General features: G+C 40.2%; 1 protein-coding gene across 2 annotated transcripts in view; it reads right to left on the bottom strand.

Moving 5' to 3' along the window:
* The window catches only part of cfap46 (cilia and flagella associated protein 46), a 79835-nt gene that overhangs the window by 34475 nt on the left and 22255 nt on the right, over nucleotides 1-23105 (bottom strand). Inside the window, exons 10-27 of one of the 2 annotated variants that reach the window (XM_085369554.1) lie at nucleotides 22441-22539; nucleotides 21825-22015; nucleotides 19847-20072; nucleotides 19449-19566; nucleotides 17412-17541; nucleotides 16742-16860; nucleotides 16422-16537; nucleotides 14741-14853; nucleotides 10885-11097; nucleotides 8733-8934; nucleotides 6648-6800; nucleotides 5017-5127; nucleotides 4105-4286; nucleotides 2760-2891; nucleotides 2456-2618; nucleotides 1271-1343; nucleotides 426-561; nucleotides 164-347 (exon numbers count right to left, since the gene is read on the bottom strand). In XM_085369554.1, coding sequence (XP_085225680.1) covers nucleotides 164-347; nucleotides 426-561; nucleotides 1271-1343; nucleotides 2456-2618; nucleotides 2760-2891; nucleotides 4105-4286; nucleotides 5017-5127; nucleotides 6648-6800; nucleotides 8733-8934; nucleotides 10885-11097; nucleotides 14741-14853; nucleotides 16422-16537; nucleotides 16742-16860; nucleotides 17412-17541; nucleotides 19449-19566; nucleotides 19847-20072; nucleotides 21825-22015; nucleotides 22441-22539 — 2661 coding nt within the window. The remainder of the gene's footprint in view (nucleotides 1-163; nucleotides 348-425; nucleotides 562-1270; nucleotides 1344-2455; nucleotides 2619-2759; nucleotides 2892-4104; nucleotides 4287-5016; nucleotides 5128-6647; nucleotides 6801-8732; nucleotides 8935-10884; nucleotides 11098-14740; nucleotides 14854-16421; nucleotides 16538-16741; nucleotides 16861-17411; nucleotides 17542-19448; nucleotides 19567-19846; nucleotides 20073-21824; nucleotides 22016-22440; nucleotides 22540-23105) is intronic. The other variant, XM_085369553.1, reaches the window with a different exon arrangement.

Raw genomic sequence — 23105 nt, 5'->3', positions numbered from 1 at the left:
CACCACATGATGGTACTAAAACCATTGCTACAAATATTGCACTACCTCCATGCACAGTCAAAACACAGGGATTAATATTATGCACTTTATGACAGTTTTTTTTAATATGAAAAGTTTATAAATCATCCGCATGCATTATGTTTTCCATTTCGAGGTATATTACTGTGAGAGAGACGATGGCTTTCTGGTGGCAAGTCAGTTGTTTGGCTACCGTGTCAGCACACAGTGCCACCTGATGCCACATGAACGAATGGCACTGCTCCCCTTCATCTTCTAATTTCTGCATGTCTGGCAGTATGTTCTCTCCCAGCCGTGCTTTCACCAGCACACCATATTTGAGCAGAGACCTGGGTTAACACAACAAAGAGTCAAATGTCTATGTTTTTAAGCTCCTCTCATCTCTTCATGTTCATGATTTCACTCACAACCGGTGTCTACTGCGAGGCATGTCTCTCATAGCTTTGGCCAGCAGCTGCAGGGCGCTTTCAAAGTCTTCCTCATCGATGTAGATTTGGAGCAACAAACGGTAAATAGCTGCTCTCAGGGTTAGGACCTCTTCATCTTTCAAAGACGCAAATATACAGACACAGAAACATATAGAGTTTAAATGTTCGCCTCTAATGGAAAAGCAAACAAGTGTGTGTTCACCATTTTGTTATCAATTTGTTATCGGTAGCCAGCAAAAGCCACTAATGCTAACATAGCATGCATGTATTTAGACTGTGGGAGGAAAGCAAAGCATCCAGAAAAAAACACAGCCAAGCACAGGAAAACAGAGGTTTGAACCCAGAGCCAAACCATACCACCAATATACAAAACAGATACAGAATAAAACTCATTGCAGTTTTGGGAGAAAGTTCTATATGTGTTTCATTTAAATACATGGAGTGGACTGGTATTTATCTATTTATTAACACTGGATCTCAAAGCACTGTAAACTCAGCTGGACAGTAGGAAGAAGCCAAAGTACGGATGTACAGGGAGAAGATGCAAACTTCACACAGAAAGGCTCCAGCCAGGGTATGAACCTGAATCTGTGAGGCGAGACAGTAAACCACTGCACTACTGTGCATCACCGTCATGAGGACAACCAAGAGTAATTATGATTTATGATTTTATGACTTTCACTGCTTGGGAATTCACAGGTATGTTATTGTCCATCAAAAAGGAGCACATAGCTATACTGAGGTCAAATAATTAGCTGTAGGGTACATTTGTGTAGATTGTATCAAAGTATGTATTATATTTTGAGGCTCTTTTTGGTGCTTACTTGTTGCTCTGTGTTTTGATCTCCTTAGAGGCTGTGCTGCCAAGGTCAGCGGCCTTTTCACTTTGCTCTGCTGCTGAAATACAACAGGAAAAGGATTAATGCTTTATTTTAACTCTCTTGGGAAATCGAGCATTTGCCGTAGGTAGTCGGTCATAGTTAGAGCTCACTGATAACACATAGGAGCAAAGGCTGTGTGACCTTTCCTTATATATATCCCTGTCTCAATATCTGTAAATTCTCTTCCAGACTCACTGGTTAGCAATTTGGGAATACTATACAAAAAAAGTCCATCATCTGTATATAAGCTAGATCATGTTTACCCCCACTTACAACATGTTGCTTAAGAACAGTGTTGAGAAGAGAAGAGCACGACAGATAAACATCATTCTGAATTCTCACATAAGTGCTCTTTAATTATAGATTTTGCAGTTGAACTGCTGTTTATCCCCGTGGCTGGATTGCTGTTCACAGGCAGAGATGGGCAGATGTTTTGCACAATTGCCACACCCACAAGCTTTTCCCCTTTAGGACCAAAAGAAAAAAAAACTGCACTGATTTTCAGAGGATGTTAAGACACCTTAGTCACCTTGATAGCAACAAAAATCAAGCGTTCAAAAAGATATAATTAAAAAATGGCATGAAAGAAATAGAGATTTTTTTTATTTTTAATGCTTTGCTCATTAGTGGCTCTTTTTGTTGTTGACTTTTTAGGCTGACGTTTTGTCTTTTCGGCTGTTGATATAGCAGAAAATGTTATAAATGATCCGGGAGAGGCTGTCTGTCTGTGTCTAAACCATTTCCCATAACATGGAGGCTCAGTGTCTGTTTTCGTTACTGCTGAGCTCTGTGTTAGTGCTGTACCACCACATTGTTAAACATCACAGAAATCTAGCATTGTAGTTGTGGAAAAAATGTCTTCCCACATATGTATTTTGGCCAGGTGCAGACAAAGAACAGTAGGGAATACCTGCAGTCTGGAGATTGTCTACATATGGGAAATACTTCTATGTTAAGATATTTAATTTATATGTGCAATGTATCTATTTCTACTAAAGCTGGATAACGAATTATTTTGATTTACGTAGATATGGAGGGTCATCTATGTAAAATTCTTGCTCTGAATCGTTGGATAAATTGATATGGATGAATATGAGAATAGCTCATTAAATAACAAACGATTTATACATTTTCTTGTTTAGTGGTATGAACCAGGGCATTCAGGATCATCTTTAGGTTCTCCCGGAGCTGCTGCCTTTCCTCAGTGCTCCCTGTCAGAGGTAGACAAGTATTCCAGTAATGCCCGGCAGCAGTGACACACAATGTTGGACTGACAGCTTTCTCTGCGAAACTATGGACGAGAGAAAGGAGAACTCTGATTTAAGGGCAGAAATTTAAAATGCCTGAAAGTGCAGACTTAGAGACTAAAAAAAAACAAAAACATTTTCAGCCTAAAGCATTAATCAATAAATCAGTTTACTCTAAACAGTACCTGACACTTGACAGGAGCACTTCCATTGCCTCCCTATAAGAGTGTAGATCTCCCCTGGACTCATGGACTAAGCTCAAACCTCTCAGGCAGGTTGCGATGCTCAGCATTTCATTCACTGCAGTTGGGCCATACCTACACATGTGAGATCATCTATCAGGCATTATCAATCAACAAACCAAACTGTAAAAGTGAAATATGTTAGCAACCTATGGGCTGAACATGTTTGCTAGGTTAATTGGTAATTCTAAATTGGCTGTCGGTGTTGAGTGTGAATGGTTGTCTGTCTTTAAGTGTTATTCCTGCGAGAGGTTGGAGACCTGTCAAGGGTGTGAAGTAGCTGTTAGGTGGACAGCATTTACCCGCTATTTGTGTGAATGTACCTGATCAGAAAGTGGCTGCACACAGTAAGCAGATTTGGTGTTGTAGCTTTAACGCTAGTGAATGCACTCACATAGACAGCCAAACAAGAACGCCTGGGTGAGTGAAGAGCACTGGAAAACTAAACTGACAAACATATCTCACAGTCTGTTAAACCTAATAACTTAGAGGAGAAATAAGAGAACATTTTGCAGTATCTGTCAGTCCTGAAGGCCTGAATTTCTATTGAAAAAAACAAAAATAAAACAAACAAACCCCAAGACATGTTTTTTTGACTTTTTATAACTTGCTATATTTGTGTATAGTTTTGATTCAAAAACGAACTAAATGCTGTGCAAAAAGACTTTTTTAGACTAATTTGTGTAACTGTAACTTTAAGATCTTCACAGTACAGAACTGCATCTCTACATGTAACAGATATTAGACATTTAAAAACCGTACTGTCTATTTGAATAACGAATCATTAAGGGTGGCAATCATAAGTGGTGCGCCCTCTGTTGGAATCAAACACTCATTTAAGTTAGTCACCTTAAGATTCATTAATACAGTTTTCTTTTTTTTTCAGAGGCAGGATTCACATGGTTCACAGGCTGGTTCTGGCCCTCAGGCCATACTCTGCCCATGTAAGCTCTAGGTGAAATACTGGTAACACAGAACAAAAATATATGAGAATATCTCAATCAAACGAGATCAAACTTGGCACCGGACTTACTCGGGACGAAAGCAATACATCTGCCAAATCTGAAGCGGACTGGCTGTATAGTTGTCAAAGCCAAACAGAGCAGGCAAATAGACAGGTAGCTTAATACGCATCGATTTCTTGAATTATCAGTGGGTTATGGACAAGATGTCAACTGAGCCTCAAAGTCTTAACTACTTTGCCTGAAATGCTTTCTATAAGGAATCCCCATTTTTAAAAATGACCCTGGTACTTATTTTACAGTTGAAATAAACCAACCACACTTACAAAACACACGGCATGGTGTTGAGACTTTTTGTGGCTGCTTCCTCCAGCAGCAGAGCCCTCTTGGTGCAGCTGCACACTAAGCTGTAGTCCTTGACATCGTGGCAGAAGGCAGCCAGCTGGCACCACACCTGCAACTCCACCACGGCGTCGGACCATCTGCATTCCGACGCCATGCTCACCAGCTTTAGGTGAAGAGTGAAGAGAGGGGAGGGAATGAAAATGATGGTGGTGGCAGTGGTGGTCAGGGAAGAGGAAATGATGAGAGGGTTGTGGGAATACAAGGAAGGAGGACTGGAATTTGGAAGGGAACAAAATTAAGGGAAGGTAGGGGCAGACAGGGGAGGGTTGGGGCAGGGCCAGAAAAGTGATTGAATGGAGGCAGAAAAAGAAAGGTGAGAAATAAGGAAAGGAGTGGTGAGTGAAAAGGCAAGAGAAGAAAGTGAATGCATGGGTGTAAAGGATGAAGCAGGAGGAAGAAAAAGAAGGACAAGGACCGAAAAGAATGAATGGACATATGCAGACAAGAAAAAAATGGCAGAAAAAGCAGGAGCGGGATCGTAAAAAGTGAATGGAAAAAGCAGAAACATTGAGGATCTGTCCTTACTGATAAAAGAATAAGAGGAAGAGTGAAAGCAGATAGAGGGGTGGAATAAAGCCAAACTGTCTAAATGAGCAATTTTCAATAGGAAACTAAAATAAAATAAATGCACACGTGCTAATCATATCAGAGGAGTGACAACCATAATCCTAGTAAAGCTGGATGATCAAGGTTGGCACAGTACTTTTTTCATTTACTGACACTACTGACAAATGATGAGATGCAGACAGGCTGCAAGGGCTCAATGGGTCATGTTGACATCTGTTGTTGCAATCTGGGCATCAGCTACTGTAGGAAAACAGAGAAATACATACTGTGGAGAGACTGGGAACAGAGAACTCCATATGCCTCGGGTTCCTATTGCACTGGAGCATCTCCACTCCAACCAGCACACACGCCATCACAGACATGTCCTCATTCTCACTCTGCAAACACAGTGGAAAACAACTCATACTCAGCTGAAATCTACTCAATATATACATACAGTTTACTTAACTGAAACTCATATACATATACATTTGTGTATAAATTACACATAAAGATGTAGTATAATTAAGATATCGCATGTGTTCCAAATGCTGCGGAGATGCTCTTGTTGATAATGTATGACTTCCCATTGTGTGGAAAATGAGTCGATGAATGATTTATTGATTGCAATTAGAGATGAGCCGCTGTTATATTAACAGTGCAATTCCTAATTTGCATGACAAGAAGCGAACCTCATCTAGCTGTGAGTCAAAAACACATCAGGCCAAAGGAACTAATGTAGGGCAGGAGATTCTCGGCTGAGGAACAGTTAAAGGATTACAGTGACTAATTGAACGGTCTGCTCGAATGACAAATCACACTTCTGTTTTCCCCGTGTTTTTGTCCCCCTCTGAAGCCGCACAATCATACGACACCTGGAGACAAACACATACACTAGCAGATACAAAGCTTGAATATGAAAAGGGCGGATGCAACACCTACAGCATCACAGAGCATATCAGCAGTCATCACAGTATCATAAGCACATTAATACTTTATAATAATGACATTATTATGTTATGACACTGAGCCACACAGATGACTCAGCAACAATCCATCCTATGTTACATTTGACGTATTTTGTCATGTAACAAGAGGCTTCCAAAATGACTGTTTTAGGCTTATCATAAACTAAAGAAGGAGCATTAGTCTTAAAGTGACCCTCAAAGTGAAAATTAAAATAATGCATGCACAGGAGGGTAGAAAAATAGCTTTGTTCTTCTTAATCATTCTTGTCACATGAGGAAAATTGAATTGCTTGAGGGCTTACATCACTGAAGTTTACTTTTTTATTTCTTTATTTTTTTATCCACTTATGTCAACTCCATTGGAAAACTGCAAACGCAGCAATATAAAAAACACAACCTCCGAAGCATTAACCTAACCTAATTTGATTCTGTCAGGATTAATTTAGTCAAAACAGACTTGTTATTCCGTCCTGGCTCTGTTCTAGGACCAACCCTTCTGTACATATGTATATGCGCAAAGTCTAAAATGAGGAAAGCCTACATCTCTGTCCCCTTCATGTCTATACTTGAGAAGCCAGTGAGAACAGTGGCGGGAGCTGATTGAATCAGAAATAGCACGACATGGAAGCGCTGCAGGAGAGGTGGGTATGCAAGCAGCTTGCAGATGTAGAGAAAGGTCAAACATAAATGGACACAGAGCTGGTTTAAGTTATGTTGCCACAAACACTATTTATACCCAGTGACTCCTAGTTTAACAGTTGTTTGTCTGAACTTGTATTTGATATAGTGTTGTAATAAATCTTCGAGACTGTAAATTACACAAACTCTAAATTAACTCTAAAATGCTAACTAATTTTCAATGGTGATACTTGGTTTCGTGTGAATGATTAGGCCCTAGACATGAACTAGCACCCTTAAATGAACCTAAAGAGAACTGCTAAGAATAGTACCTCTTCTTTCAGCATATTCATCTTTGAACCCGTTTGCTGTTGCAAGAGCCCATGGATCTGCACCCATGTAGCCAACACCCGTTTTCTTGCTGAGATGGGGACAGTCTCCCCTGGGATGGTAGCATTTGATATGCGAAGGGCGTGCTCGCATAGCTAGGAGGAGAAGCAGAAAACAATAATGAGCTATCTGAGACACTTAACAGGTGTCAGTCAGTTATTATACATCATGATGCATAATTATACTTCCCTAATGCAAGCTACAAAGGAGTCAAAATTCAGTAAGACTTTGTTCAAGTTGGACACTGGATCTGACCCTGCTATACCATTAATAAAACATACACAGCAAAGGATAGTTTTTTCTTCTTTTCTTTAAAATGGAAATAGACACAATGAAATTTAGTGAATAATTCACTGATAACGTGTCTTTTATCTGAAGTTACAGCTGGATTTCATGGCTGACCATCAGAATACATCAGGAGAAAGGAAACAAGGTTTAATTGTCAGGCGAGAGAACAAAGAAATCAGTCTTCAACAAAGACGTAGTCTTGAAAGCAACATGTGATCGTGTCCGCACGTGTGTGCGTGCGAGTGTGTGTATAAATGGGTGGATGTGCAGAATAAGAAAATACATTTCCTGTTTTAAGAGTTGTGTGATGCTTCATCATATGTCATATATATCCAATAGAGAAAGATCTGATATTCCCCTGTTGGTGGTCACACTATCTGTGTTTGTCCAGTTATTGCCCTGAATTTTTTTGCATTCGGTGAGCGGTTGCAATTGTAATAGATGCAGTGACCGGCTGTTTCTTGAGCGGTTGAGCATGTCGTCCCCTTGTCCTGTAGGCGACTTGAAGTGACTGCAATCACTGTTAGACAGGGAAGGTTTACAAATAATTGCCACATAGTTAATAAATGCAGACAGAATGCCTTTATGCTGCAATAAATCTGAGTCAGTCTGCGCTGGTTAGGACAACTCATCTTTTTGCAATCAGGGACTTGACCCAAATGTGTTGCCAGCTCGTTTTTTCTCATTAAATTTGCCTATATAAGCAAGGCTGCCAAACACCTTATATCATTTTGCTGTTATGTTACTGTCCTGCAGCAACTACACTGCTATTTAGGGAGGTTCTGACTCCATCTATGTCCCCTTTTATTGCTGTCTTGAACAACCAAAGGGCAAGTGACTGAGCAGTCACAGACCACTAAAAAAGCACCCATTTTAAAGCTGAGAAAGCTGAACTACAATTCAGTGCTCAGTGGCCAAATCAAGAGAGCATGAAGGCTGCTCTCTATACAAACAGACCATTGTTTGCATAAAGTAGAATCATATATACAGCTGGGGAGCATTTCAAAGGTTTCTAGTAAGTCCTGATGGTTTAGACTCTGATTTGGAAAGTGACAATTTAGATTTGAAAGTCTAAAACTTTTTTTTCTTTTTAAAGATGTCAGTCTGTAAATGTTAAATTCACACTGTTAGCTGTGTAATATCTGCACAAAGAGATTAACGCTTGACTTTCTGAACACGTCTTGCAAACATTCAGCAAACTGCATTCAGAGATTGTACACACTGTGCGCTAAACTCTTTTCACAGATTCCAATCAGTTCTTAAGCTTTCAGCGCTGGGATTTTAGACATTGTTTTCACAGTGAAAAGATAAAAACTGAACAAAAACAAACTCAAAACACTCCAATCAGTCAGACACAAGGAAGATTCTGTGTTCTTCCACAACATCCATCCAAGAAGTTAGCAGGTTTCTAACTAAATATGCTTTGGTTAGTTAGAATGTACCATACATATACACCCTGTTAGTCATAATTACATGTTACATAACCTTTCTGAACACGTCCCTGTAGAGACAGTGGTTTAATTATATCTTATCGTCTCCACAAGTATCAGCCAAAATCAGCTCCAATCATCAGTGGCCCTGGAGATAGCTTTGCTTTAAAGAAATCCCAAGATAAACATATTTAATCTTGATGAAAATATCTCTATGACCTAACAAACTGCTTCAGAAAATCCTAGGTCAGGAAGTTTTAATATAACTTTGTGATATAAAGAAAAGCACAGCCACATTAAGAGACTCACCTCTAATGCCTTGTGGACATCCTGGAGGCCAGCAGGATCTAAGAAACCCCCACAGGTGCTGGCAGCCTTTGCTATGCCCTTCTCAGCTCTTTTTTTGCCCTTGTCTTCTGCTGGAGCTGGCACAACGCTGTCTGGCCCAAACAGAGGCTGAATCAACCCTTGGGCCACAGCATCACACAGCAGCACAAAAAGAACACGGTTCCTGAGAAACACAAACAAATAATGTTCCCCTCACCACAGATTTGGCTACGAAAAAACTAAGTGTTCCTTGGGTCACATGTCACATGAGAATGCCAGTGTATTCTAACATTTGCACAATTATTGTTATGCCCAAGGAGAGTTTGGTCTGTTCTCATGAACGCTTCACTGCTTCTTTCTATAGCCAAAAATAAGAGCAGTGCTTAAATGGTCTCCTCTGCTGTCAGGAGCAACAAAAGAAATAAGCTTCAGATACGTTTCTGAGGATGAACGCACATTTTGTAAGTTTTACTTGAACTGAAGGACTTTGTATTCACTTTATTCCACAGAGAGTAGATAAAGAAATGTCTGGCCTGATGAAAGTCTTTCAGAACGCACAGAATAAGATAAAATGTGTGTGATCATCAGTCTAAAAACATTTTCATTTCTAAGAAATGCGGAACAATGTACTGATGAATAGAGACAGTGTATCACCAAAAACAAAGAAACACACACAAATGCAGAAAACTATTAATTAATTGTTGGTTAAGCAGCTCTAACATATAAAACAAATAAAAACAAGAAGCACTCCATCAAGGCAGCTCATTCTCTGGGCAGTATTTACTTTTAAGGGAAAGGTATTGTATGTTATAGACATACAATAGCTCCATAATCATATAGCTCTCTATGTATCAACCTATTGAGCTTGAATAAGTGGTCAGAGGTTTTAAATTGCTACATGTTATTTCCTATGTGTTGACAATACACACCACACATGTAAGAATCAGAGTTTATACGTTATAAGGCTTTTTTTTTTTTTGCCAATTTTAGACCAATAAGTCGTTAAGCTGACCTTAGTGGATGTAAAACAAATTTTAATGGATTGTTAACAAGAACTGAATCTGCACCAAGTTTCATTCAAAATGTTTCAAGCTATTGTATTTACAGACAGAACAATACACATTCAAAGGCTACCAAAAAAACATAACCACCTTGGGGGAGGTAGAGAATAATCAAAATAAAATGTAAATAATAATGTAAATAAAATGGATGAAAACCAAAATGTGTTTTGTCATTTAGAGGTTGCTCTTATTTGCTCAACACACAATGTATTTACAAAACATATTTATGTGATTTCATCTAACTTTTTTAGTTACACCAGCAAGACATAATATCCTGTGTAATTTTCTCTGTTTCAGCTAAACTACAAAGTGCGAGGAGCTGCAGGTGTCATGCTGATGAGGAAAGATCCAAAGCAGACAGAAAACTAGCTTGGGCTTGCAGGGACTCAAAAGGCACTATAATAACCAACTAAAAAAAAGAGTGCTGCATAATGATAGCATTTCAAAAGGGTAAAAAATAAGAACACAGACTGGTATGAAATGAAAACAACCTCACACAGACAGAGACAAAGACACAGACTAAGAAGAAACATATGAACTTAATCAGAATCTAAGGGAGCATCGAATAACTCATTTTTGCAACCACTTATCCTTGACCTTAGTGGAAAATGTCATGAAGTCGAGGAAAGGTGAGAAGAAGAATTTATAAGACCACAGAAAATGCATTATGCTCTGAGAATCCAGCTGAACATAGAATATACTCACTAAATTAACAATGTGATGTCTCCTGGATGTCTGCTGTGTTGAAACTACCAAATACATATCTTGGAGCCTATCCCAGCTGCCCTGAAGCAAAAACTAATTTAATGATAATCCTAAGTGCTGGCAAAAACAACAACGGGTATAACTAACGTAGCTCATGACCTTGATTTAGAGAAGTAATGAGTAAGAACTTAACAACTTGATAAGAGGCAGATTTCATCTAGAATGTCATGGATTTTGTTTCATAATGAGTTTTTCTGTGGTGCTTTTACAGTTCAGATTCTCAGGGTGTGTTTTAATTATCTTTATGTTAGATTAGTGAAGCTGTGACACCGCAGGTAAGGTATAATTTTCTAAAAAAAAAAGCCTACCCAGTGTACCCCGTCTTCTGGAGCATGTCCACAAGACTCTGGAAGGTGGGAAGCAGGCGTGTGTATTCCCTAGCTGCCAGCAAGTGGCTATTGTAATTCCACAGGTAAATGGCTGCATTAGCTACCACCCACGACTCTCCGATCTCTGCTCCGAGCTCCCCTGCCCGCAAGAAGTTGGAGGTGGTGTAGGCACATAGAGCCTGGATCCAGTCCCTGGGTGAGAGAAGCACAGAAATATAGAAGAGAGTGAAAAAAGGATAGAAAAAGTACTCTTTGTGCGTGTTTGTGTGCAGTACAATATTTTCAATTTCATCTTTAAACTTGTTTTAGCATGAACACGTTCATCTACTGAAGGAAAATTACTCAATCAAGTTTTTACAGAATTTGCAAATTCTACTTAAGAAGGTATTCATCTTATTTCACAGTAACAGCTCGCAGCCCTTGTAATTCTACAATATGCCAGAAATAGATTTCAGGCAGGTCTCAGGCACAGCACATCAGTACAGTGATTTCAATGGTGAATGCCATGTGTCAAGTCTTGTCAAGTCAATAAAGAAAATAGGCTGCTGTTTTATCTAATACAACGATGGCTGGAATCCAAGAAAGAAGACAAGATGGAAAACACTCTGGAAAAATAGAAAATAAAAAATATCAGATTCTGGATGCACATGTCCATTTATCCAGTTTGCCCATTTTCCAGTCCCAAAATATATTAAACAAATGATAAATAATAATATACTATAGTGACCCTGACCACCATAATGCTGATCTCACTATAACAAGCAATGAGGAGTATCTGATCCTTACCCTTTAACTACATTACACAAGATATCTGAACCCTTCTTCCATAACATCTGATTGCTTTAGAAATGTTCCCAGATCAGGTTTGAACTCTTAGTTTGACAAATAAGGAAATTAAGCTCATTTAATTAGTAGGTGCAAAGCAGAGTACTCGATTACTGTTTAATTGTAAGAGTTAATGTAACTGTTTAGTTTCAATTAATCAGGTATTTAGATGCTTTTTCAAAGAAGCAAACAATTTCTGGTAAATATGACAGTATTTCTCTGCTACTTTTATTTTGATGGAAGAAAAAGAACAAGACAAAAACTCATGACCTTCCCAATGTTTGTGTCTCCCCCCCAACTCTTTGGCACACAGATGTGTACAAGTGGAATGTACAGTGGGGCAAAAAAGTATTTAGTCAGCCACCGATTGTGCAAGTTCCCCCACCTAAAATGATGACAGAGGTCAGTAATTTGCACCAGAGGTACACTTCAACTGTGAGAGACAGAATGTGAAAAAAAATCCATGAATCCACATGGTAGGATTTGTAAAGAATTTATTCGTAAATCAGGGTGGAAAATAAGTATTTGGTCAATAACAAAAATACAACTCAATACTTTGTAACATAACCTTTGTTGGCAATAACAGAGGTCAAACGTTTACTATAGGTCTTTACCAGGTTTGCACACACAGTAGCTGGTATTTTGGCCCATTCCTCCATGCAGATCTTCTCGAGAGCAGTGATGTTTTGGGGCTGTCGCCGAGCAACACGGACTTTCAACTCCCGCCACAGATTTTCTATGGGGTTGAGGTCTGGAGACTGGCTAGGCCACTCCAGGACTTTCAAATGCTTCTTACGGAGCCACTCCTTTGTTGCCCGGGCGGTGTGTTTTGGATCATTGTCATGTTGGAAGACCCAGCCTCGTTTCATCTTCAAAGTTCTCACTGATGGAAGGAGGTTTTGGCTCAAAATCTCACGATACATGGCCCCATTCATTCTGTCCTTAACACGGATCAGTCGTCCTGTCCCCTTGGCAGAAAAACAGCCCCATAGCATGATGTTTCCACCCCCATGCTTCACAGTAGGTATGGTGTTCTTGGGATGCAACTCAGTATTCTTCTTCCTCCAAACACGACGAGTTGAGTTTATACCAAAAAGTTCTACTTTGGTTTCATCTGACCACATGACATTCTCCCAATCCTCTGCTGTATCATCCATGTGCTCTCTGGCAAACTTCAGACGGGCCTGGACATGCACTGGCTTCAGCAGCGGAACACGTCTGGCACTGCGGGATTTGATTCCCTGCCGTTGTAGTGTGTTACTGATGGTGACCTTTGTTACTTTGGTCCCAGCTCTCTGCAGGTCATTCACCAGGTCCCCCCGTGTGGTTCTGGGATCTTTGCTCACCGTTCTCATGATCATTTTGACCCCACGGGATGAGATCTTGCGTGGAGCCCCAGATCGAGGGAGATTATCAGTGGTCTTGTATGTCTTCCATTTTCTGATGATTGCTCCCACAGTTGATTTTTTCACACCAAGCTGCTTGCCTATTGTAGATTCACTCTTCCCAGTCTGGTGCAGGTCTACAATACTTTTCCTGGTGTCCTTCGAAAGCTCTTTGGTCTTGGCCATGGCGGAGTTTGGAGTCTGACTGTTTGAGGCTGTGGACAGGTGTCTTTTATACAGATGATGATTTCAAACAGGTGCCATTCATACAGGTAACGAGTGGGGGACAGAAAAGCTTCTTACAGAGGACGTTACAGGTCTGTGAGAGCCAGAGATTTTCCTTGTCTGAGGTGACCAAATACTTATTTTCCACCCTAATTTACGAATAAATTCTTTACAAATCCTACCATGTGGATTCATGGATTTTTTTTTTCACATTCTGTCTCTCATAGTTGAAGTGTACCTCTGGTGCAAATTACTGACCTCTGTCATCATTTTAAGTGGGGGAACTTGCACAATCGGTGGCTGACTAAATACTTTTTTGCCCCACTGTATCCAATACTAGGTCCATGCCAGTGCACATATTAACCTTGGGCTTCAGTCACACAGGCCTAGAGGCCGGTGAGTGGTGGCCTGGCAATCGCATTATAGAAGAAACTGGAACCCTTATTTTGTACCAGGGTCAACCAGGAAACTGAGGAATACTTCCTGGTTTCCTGGTTGTGAGAGGTTGCTGGAATGTGATGTGAAATCAACTCTTTAGCCACAGCCACAGCCCAAGAGCAGTCAGTGATCCCCTGATAACCAGCTAGGGAAAATGTTTATTCCCCAGCTGGTTGGTTAATGGTTGTGGAAGGCATGCTGTCACTAAGTGAAAGTGGTTATGAGGTATATTGTAAAACCTTGCCAATACTTTAGCCGCGAGCAGACTTCTGCAGTCTCTTCTAATTTGCATGGAAAATGCCAAGTAGTTACCAAACACTTTCCAACTGCTCACTAAGTATTTGTGAAACTGTGATGGAAACTGGAAAAGTTGCCCCTTTTGAAATGTGTTGGTTTTAGTGGAAAGTCACAACTTTTTCTTAGAATGCAAATGATCTATCATCTGTGTCTCCCTGTTGTGTAGCACTTTTTCGGCATAAATTTGCAGACAAGTCTTCCAAGCATGTCTCTAGACCTTAGCTAGCAAGATGGTGGATCGAATGGCTTACAATGTGGAAGTATACTTTGTGCCAGGATCACATTTTGAAGAAGCGCCTGCATGCTCAGTACAGCTCCACAACACCGCAACAGTGGTGAGCCCCACTGAAGTGGAGAACAATGTCGGTGCTGCAGCTATGCCATCGCTAACTTGTAATTTTAGCTAAAGTTGTCACTATGATGGAACTTAGTTCCACTGTTGCTACAGAATAGAGTGCACACCCTTGGGACAACATAACCACTGTGTGCAACCTAAATGCAAAGACTGCTTTTTCGGTACTCTAACCTTTGTTTTAAAAAAGTAAAAAATGTTGTTTCAAATTACTTTCATATTCAAGTTATAAAAAACAAGGTACAGTAAACAGCAAAGACACACAAAATCAAAATATCTGGTGTTCTGATACAGGTGTATATTGTGTTTTCACCTGTAAATAACCCACTGTGGATCCTCTTCTGACACGCAAAACTGTTTATCCTGTGGGGGGACAGCAGGGCTATTTAGCTGTACCCCCTCTTCAAGTAGCTTTTGGATAGTGGCCTGAACAAGAAAGAATACATTAATTTCACAAACTATAATATTAAAGATGACTTCCTGTTTTGACAACTTTATAATAAAAAAGAGAAAAACCTCCTGCTATGGGGATGACAGATTCTTTAAAGGTATTAAAGCTCAGATATACAGATCAAAGACAAAAAGAAATGTCTGGTGAACATTTTATCCAGAGGTGGACAACTCGGTTAAGACAAGAGGAACCAGTCGTCATCATCAGACTGAGAAGAATGTAGCTTTTGAATTAATGAAATCTAATCAAATTTTCAGAAAACATATCCCTGTGTCATAGAACAAAGGTATAAGAAAAGAGGCTACAGCGTGTGTCAGTTTTGGCAAGGTTGTGCCATGGGTGTGGATAGTTCTCTTCATTTTCTTTAAAGTGCTGTCAAGTTAACGTCTCTATAGACTTAATAAAGACTTGGACACATTTGATGGGAAGCACGTATGCAGAATAAGACAAACTCATGAGACAAGCACAGCAGTCTCTGACTCCAACCACTCACCAACAACTTCACAGGCTTGTTAAAACTCCCATAATGCACGTCAACTGCTGCAAGCAGTCTTTGTTTCTAATGGTGTATTTCAAAAGGATGGCGCAGCCTAAAAGAAACAGCTTGATCTAAGATCATCCACAAAATGAACATGAACACCTTATAACAAAAACATCTGAATTCAAATAAAGTTTCATTCAGAAGCTGGTGGCTAACAAACCAGGTATGGAGCCTTTAGAACCAGACAACTTTCAGTATGAAGAGTTTCTGTCTGATCTGCATAAGAACATATTCAATAATAAATCTACTGTCTTTAATTATCAAAAACAGAAGGAATATGAGCCCATTGATGTTACACCAGTCACTGTTCTGAATATACATTACAGTAGGAACATGAAAACCTTCAACTTCAGTTATTACTATATCATTCAAAATACTCTTTCAGATCATGCTGGAACATTACATTTTAAGAGAAACCAAGAAACCTCTCAGTGTGTTTACGATACTCATAAAAAAAAATAATATGGCACAGAACAGCTATCCTGCACTCACCAGACACTTGAGTAGTTACACCTTGCTAGTACCTGACTGAAGCCCCTTTGGCTTTCAAAACTGCCTTAATTAATTTTTAATTCTCAAGATGGTTGTTTGGGAAAATCCGAGCATATGAGCATTTCCTGAAATACTCAGAACACTGACACCATTACACATTCAAGTCACTTACATTACCGTTCTACCCCATTCTGTTGCTCAGTTTGGACCGGTCAAAATTTGCATTAAGCAGCAGTTGAACAGGTGTACCTAACAAAGTGGACAGTGCATTTCGCTGTGTTTGTTTAATCACAACATTCTTCAGTCTCCTCTCGTTCTGTTGACCATTGTGCAAGAAGCTTTTGCTCCACATTTTTTTTATAGTTCTATAATACTTGCCTGTAATGACTAATCAAAAGGGCCAACCTTATAATACTGGAGTTATAAGAAACCTGTTGGAGTGTGTTGGTTCCATCTGTAGGAACACAGGAGCTGAAGAGTGGCTGTGTGTATTAGTTAGTAAGAACAAACCTCAGCACTAATGAAGCGAATTTCAGCTAAAAGGCGCAGCAGGTGCACAAAGCTTTGACTTTCACTGGAACCGTGAAGACACTGTACACAGCTTTCCCCCTCTGAGTAGTTGCGCGCTGGAGAGAATTAGCAAAATATGTTATGTGAATAATCAGTGACAGATCTCCTGCTCTTTTTGTATTTAGCAATAGCACAAAAACCTAAACTATAGCCATAGGAGTATAAGCCTGACTTCTCATTACTATTCTGTATTCTGAAACTCAGTATTAGAAATATTTCTGTTATTTTAGTGTTACTCTTAAGATCATTCATCATCTTACTGTCAGTCTTCTTCCATCTCCCGTCATCATAAAGCAAACAGAATCCACAAGCAGCTCGGCACACATCCCAAACTTCATGCTTCCTGGCTGTCTTTGCTAATGTTGCCCACAGCCTCACTCTGAAACAGCCACGAAATAAAGATAAATTACAGATAAGTACTTTTTGAAAAGGTTAAGGTTGGGACAAGGGTACAGCTACGTGTTGTATATGATCGAATATTGTTTGTTTGCAGGGTCATGAATAATAAAAATCTGCTCTCAAGTTGTGATGGTTCTGCTGTCTCCTGAGCATTAAGTCTGCCATTAGTGACGTGCACATCTCTTTAACGGTAATGACAGGGGCAGACATGAGGAAATCAGCTATGCACTTTGAATAGGGATATTAAATGGAAGGGTGCAGAGTTATAGTCGCACAACAACTTTAACAGCAGAGAGGACCAATAGATCAAACATTCATTAGTATCTAATATTCGGTAAAAGCAAGAAGTAATAAATTCAACAAGCCATAAAAGTCTGATTATATAGGCAATTTTCCAACTGGGTTTCTGGGAGGTGTGACAACTAAAACTAACCGCTGAGAAAACTTTACACTGGTAGGATCATTTTGCTTACATTCATACATCAAAAGCACATGCGCAAAATTAATAGACTTGCATTTGCAAACACGCACATCTCTGTATGATCTGTATCGCTGCCCTGTTTGTCCAGGTGTCCTTCCACCCTCTGTATGGATGTAGAGTGATGCTGAGCCTTTGCAGCGAGCTGAGTCACTGGTCCAGATCCAAGACCGCCTGCGGGAACTAGACAAATGTTGAAACACTGCATAAGTCGAACCTGATTAATACCGGAAAAGCTTTTCTATCCCCCCCCCCCCCCCCCCCCCCCCCTTTTATTAGTAATGAAAATTATAGGTATGAATAAAAGGCATATTTATTCTAATGTACAAATTCTCAGGCTTACATGGCTTCAGAAGATCAGCATAGAAATTGTGACAAAGCTGCACAACTATCTGTTTTATGCAACATTCATGTAAGCAAAAGGAAACACAACTTAGGCCGTTTTCTCTTCAGTGCCCTATTTCCATTGCTAACTCTTTCAAACAGGAGCGCTGCTGAGCCCAATGTAATCAGATTAGATAGCAGCATATTCCAAATTTTTACTGAAAAGCATCTGCACCAACACAAATATGGGACTGAATTATGAATACACTGACTGTGTGTAGAGCGGCAAAATACGCAAGTGCCGGTGTGCTCACTTTGAAAGTTCAAACACACACACACACACACACACACACACACACACACACACACACACACACACACACACACACACACACACACACTTCTCACTGATGAACATCTTAGGAACTATAAAAAAAATTGTGGCACCATGGTGCACTTAATTAATTCTTGTAGTCCCAAGGGTTACTTTACGTGCTGGCTTTGAAGCTCACAACACAATGATTAAGTGGCTTCAACTAGGGCATGCTTAAGGTTCATGGACAAAAACAAGAGGTGCCTCTAGGGACCAAAGCTTTTAACCCGTGCCTGCAGTAGGAGCCCTTTGACAAGCTGTCAGTTTTTCCCCGGGTCATTAGGACTGCTGAATGTTCATTTGATGCTATGAAGCAAGGAGCCTTGAACAAGTGCGAGATCAAAGGCTCCCCCCAAGCTCTGGCCCTTCTGCTCCGTGATTCATCGCACGCTGTCGATGTGGCTTTCACTGTTAGCAAAACTAGAACACACTCTCGAAGCAGTTTTTTTTCTGAGAAATTGCACACCACTGAGCAACAAAAGCTCAATGTGACCCCGGGAAGTATCTCTGAAGATTGTGGGTTAAATTTAAATGCAACACATCAGTGCACATCAGTGTAGGTCTGTGACATCCAATCAGCCTGCATGCAACAACTGCCAACTTTACTTATGACTAAACAATTGCGGCATGAGTTTGCATTCCAGGTGTGTTCTACAAATGTAGGAGGGCTCTGTCAGCACAAATCAGTGGGGTTTATCTAAGATCAAGTTGCTCACAAAGACATTCTGCTATGAAGCATTAGTACATATGTATGTTACAGTTCCAGATATGATTATACAATAATTTATATGGTCTCCTGGTCCTAGGCCATATGACTCACTAACAGAAGTAAGATTGCCACAGTGAACCCTTACCATGCATCCATGGCCAATTTAGAATCGCCCGCCCATGTTAAACCATGTTAAGTTTAATCTGGATGTTTTGAGAAATAGTACCTGACGCTCACACAGGCACAGGTAGAAAATGCAAACTCCACACAAAAAGCCTGGAGCCATCTTGCTGTGAGATGACATCACTAGCCACTGTCACCTTACTGTACATCACTGTCACATTTCTATGACAGAATAAATAGCAAAGATAGTAGCAGAACTGTAACTTCCAGGTGAAAAAGAAATACTGTCTAATTTCGGTTTCATTTATGCTCCAAAATAACTGTCCCAAAGGTATAGCTGAACAATATAACTTGCTTCTTCTTCTAGGCTAACCTGTCCTTCAAGCATGTATGCTGTCATTTTATGAAGTATTAACAACGTGCGTTATTCCTGGTGTAGATAAAAGAACTTCATTTCATTTGGACGTCTGTTTCAAGAGAACATCTTATTGCAAATCCAACATAAGAAAAAGTCTTAGTTTGGCTTTGTGAAAAGTGAAAGTAAGAAAGAGAATTCTGTACTTTTTGAAGTGTCATCTGCATCCAGGACCATCTGAAAATCATCAGGGGCCAAAAGAAGGCCCACAGCGACCAGGACGGGTCGAAAGTCTGTCTTATCTTGGGGCGGCATGTCTCTTGCCTGAGAAAGACATGGAAGAAGGGAATTAACTAGACTAGACAGACTCTTAAAGCCCTTCAGCAACCACATTCAAGCAAAGCATATATTTTAAAAGTGAACTTATTTGAGCATATTATTAAAGCTCTAACACACCATACCCCGAAAGGTCAGGTATGTTTTAACTCAAAGTTAACTAAAAAGCTTAACTAAAGCTTAACTAAAAACTCTTGTTTTCAGCAGCCTACTCTAAATGCGTTTTTGTTTGGTGTGTAATGTTACACAGTACAGATGGACAAGAAACCTGCTGCATAAGCATAGCAGCTTTATCCTCAATGCGGGAAGGGGTTTGGTAGAGGGTCTGCCTAAGCTGCAGGAGGCGGAAAGCTGAAGACAGGCGTTCTTGTTGTGTCCCATTGTCCAGCAGCATGGCTTTCTGAAAGTGAGTCAAAGAAGCCTCAAGGCGCCCCTCCTCCTCTTCAGTCACTGCCAGCTCTGAGTGGACTTGACAGCGCAGCTCCAACAACATACTGGAATAGTAACACACAATTAGTATGACTTAATACAGTCATGTAAAAAAGCAAAAGTAAACCCTTTCTAAATTCTGAGGTTCTACATATCAGAATGTAATAAAGTGGCTCTCAGCAGATTTTAAAATATGGAAAATACAGGTTCAGATGCACAACAACAACACATGATATGTTACATTGTGTCATTTTCTTTTAACACTAATGAATGAAGATAAAAATTAAGAAGCAGTTTGTAAAAAAACTCAGTACTGCCTTACTCTTTCCTTTCCAAGAATTAAGAGGGTGAGTAGCAGCTAGGTGCTGCTAATCAAATGCACTTGATTAATAAACCATCAGCAAGTGTGAGCACCTTACTAAAAGCAGAAGTTTTATCATTTTGTATGTCTGGAACATTCAGGTTTGTGCTAACAAAATGCCAAAGAGGAAAGGTATCAGGAATGATCTTAAAGCAGCAATTTTTCAGGGTGGGACGACTTATGAGGCCATTTCTAAACAACTCAAAGTCCATCATTCTACACGAAGCAGCTCACAGCAGCATGGTGATGAGAGGCCATGGGAAGTCCAATGAGAGTGCAGCATGCCAGTGAATGACTTTTGACAGGGTACTAAATATATTAGAGTTACCTAGGCAACTGTAGCCAGGAATTTCCACTAGTGATCAAATGGTAAATGACCTGTATTTATATAGCGCTTTACTAGTCCCTAAGGACCCCAAAGCACTTTACATATCCAGTCATCCACCCATTCACACACTGGTGATGGCAAGCTACATTGTAGCCACAGCCACCCTGGGGCGCACTGACAGAGGCGAGGCTGCCGGACACTGGCGTCACCGGGCCCTCTGACCACCACCAGTAGGCAACGGGTGGAGTGTCTTGCCCAAGGACACAACGACCGAGACTGTCCAAGCTGGGGCTCGAACCGGCAACCTTCCGATTACAAAGCGAACTCCCAACTCTTGAGCCACGATCTCCCCATCAACCACCAGGTCACTAATGTTGTGCAACAGGCGAATTGCTTCCTGCGTGCACATAGCTTCAGCTCGAAGTTGATCTCACCAGAGATGTCTGGTGATTATGCACAGTGCCACAGCTGATGAAAATCAAACAGAGCATATCAGAGCAATCACCTCAAACCTCACAACCTTTAAGCACAGTGGAGGAGGGGTGACAATTTATGCTTCTTTTGTAGTCCCATAACCTGGGCACTTTGGAGTCCCTGAGTCTACCATGTAGAGGGAGGGTCAAATGTGACACCATCTGTCCAGTAACTAAAGCTTAGACCACACTAGGTCATGCAACAGGACAGTGATCCTAAGCACACCAACTACCCAACAGAATGACTGAAAAAGAAAAGAATAAAGGTGCTGCAACGACTCAGTCATGACCCAATTCCAGAGCTCAACCCAAATGAAATACTGTGGCAGGACCTTAAGAGAGGTGTGCATTTATTTGTAATTTAAGGCCTTTTTATTATTATGTAATCTTAGAACTGACGGATTATGTACTTTTTTATCACCAGTATATATTGTGGAAGTAAGGAAATGTATAGGTCTGTGTAAACTCTGTGTGATTATTATTCTGCGCAAATAATGACTTTCTCATATCAAATCATGGCTAGACTGGAAGTTTCTAAGAGGGCAACACTCAGCTAAACATATTCAGTGAAACATGAGTACAATAACGAAAAGCAGCCCGAAAAGCTCCAGGACATGCACACAAGGCCATGATGATTATGTAAAAAGATGAAAACCTTTGTGTCTCTTCCAGTGCCTGAGCGACCCTGAGCAGAGGTGTCTTGATGCATTTTCTGAGGTTGTGCTGCAAGAGGGGCAGGCACAAGTTCCACTGTGTAGCGCACACTGCCTGCACAGCCTGAGGGCCCCCCTCCCTCGCTGCAGTCTGCAGCCACTGATCCAGCTTGCCTATCTCTTTCAGCCGGGCCTGTGGGATAACAACTACAGATTGAGAATCTCTCCTGTCGCAACGACGGCACAACACTTCCATCACTTGGCAAGCAAATTTGGATTAAAGTGGGCTGAATATGTTGTATGTGCCAGTTCTTAAATGTGACAGTTTTCACAGTAGTGTATAATGAGATTACATGATCCTACTTTCCAACATCGTTTTTTCTCATTACAGGGGAAAAAACTGCAGAACTTATATTAGGATGATTATAATTCAAAATCTTGACTTGTAGTTAGTCAGAGATACCTATTCAAGTCAGATCTCTGAATTTAATGACAATAAGCAAGCCATTTTACTGTAAAAAAAATTATTAAATGAAGCATCTGCTAATGGATCTGCTGCTTTCACTCTAACATGAGGGTAAAACATATGGATGATAATTCAAACATATGGCCAAGCACCTCTACACTAGCTTTGGAATAGTCATTCATCTTCATTTCTTTCTTCAGGAGGTTGATTTCACCTTGGACACATTCCATTACTAAGCGTTGGCTAACACTCTAGAAAGACAAAAATAACACATGTGAGGTCAGGAATCAGAGGATGGGCTGAAAAATGTACAAATTTGTATCACCAGATTTTATACGGCAGAAGATCCTCCATATGCAGCATCATTAATTATGTTGTCATTCCACATAATTCACTCATACATACAAAACATACAAAGCATAAAAAAGAGATTGTATAAGTTAAATGTAGGGTCTATAAAAAATCATCTGATTTCAAAAGGTTAGAATTTTTAAACTTAAAAAAAAATTATCATTTTGAATGAACACAGAAGCTTGTGGCAAATTCTAAAAGATATGGGTAAAGGTAAAGTTTCACATACAAAACTTGTACAGTGCTCACAAATGCTCAGTGTGTCTTACTTTTGCACGAATCTGCTCTTTCTGACAGTAGGAATCTCAGTCGCTGCTGGTGAACGGCTGCGGATTTAAATACACCCTGATACACCCTGTATGTTCTATATTGCTCAAAGAAAAATGCAGCATCTCTGTAACTTTTATTAATAAGCCAGATATTCCCAAAGTCTGGGCGTGGCCTCCTGGTATATCAGAAAAAGTTT

This window comes from Diplotaxodon limnothrissa, linkage group LG13 (assembly GCF_057381915.1).
Source record: "Diplotaxodon limnothrissa isolate DT_005_m linkage group LG13, D_limnothrissa_male_GT1.1, whole genome shotgun sequence".
Classification (NCBI taxonomy): Eukaryota; Metazoa; Chordata; class Actinopteri; order Cichliformes; family Cichlidae; genus Diplotaxodon; species Diplotaxodon limnothrissa.
This window is presented reverse-complemented; position numbering and strand designations above follow the sequence as displayed.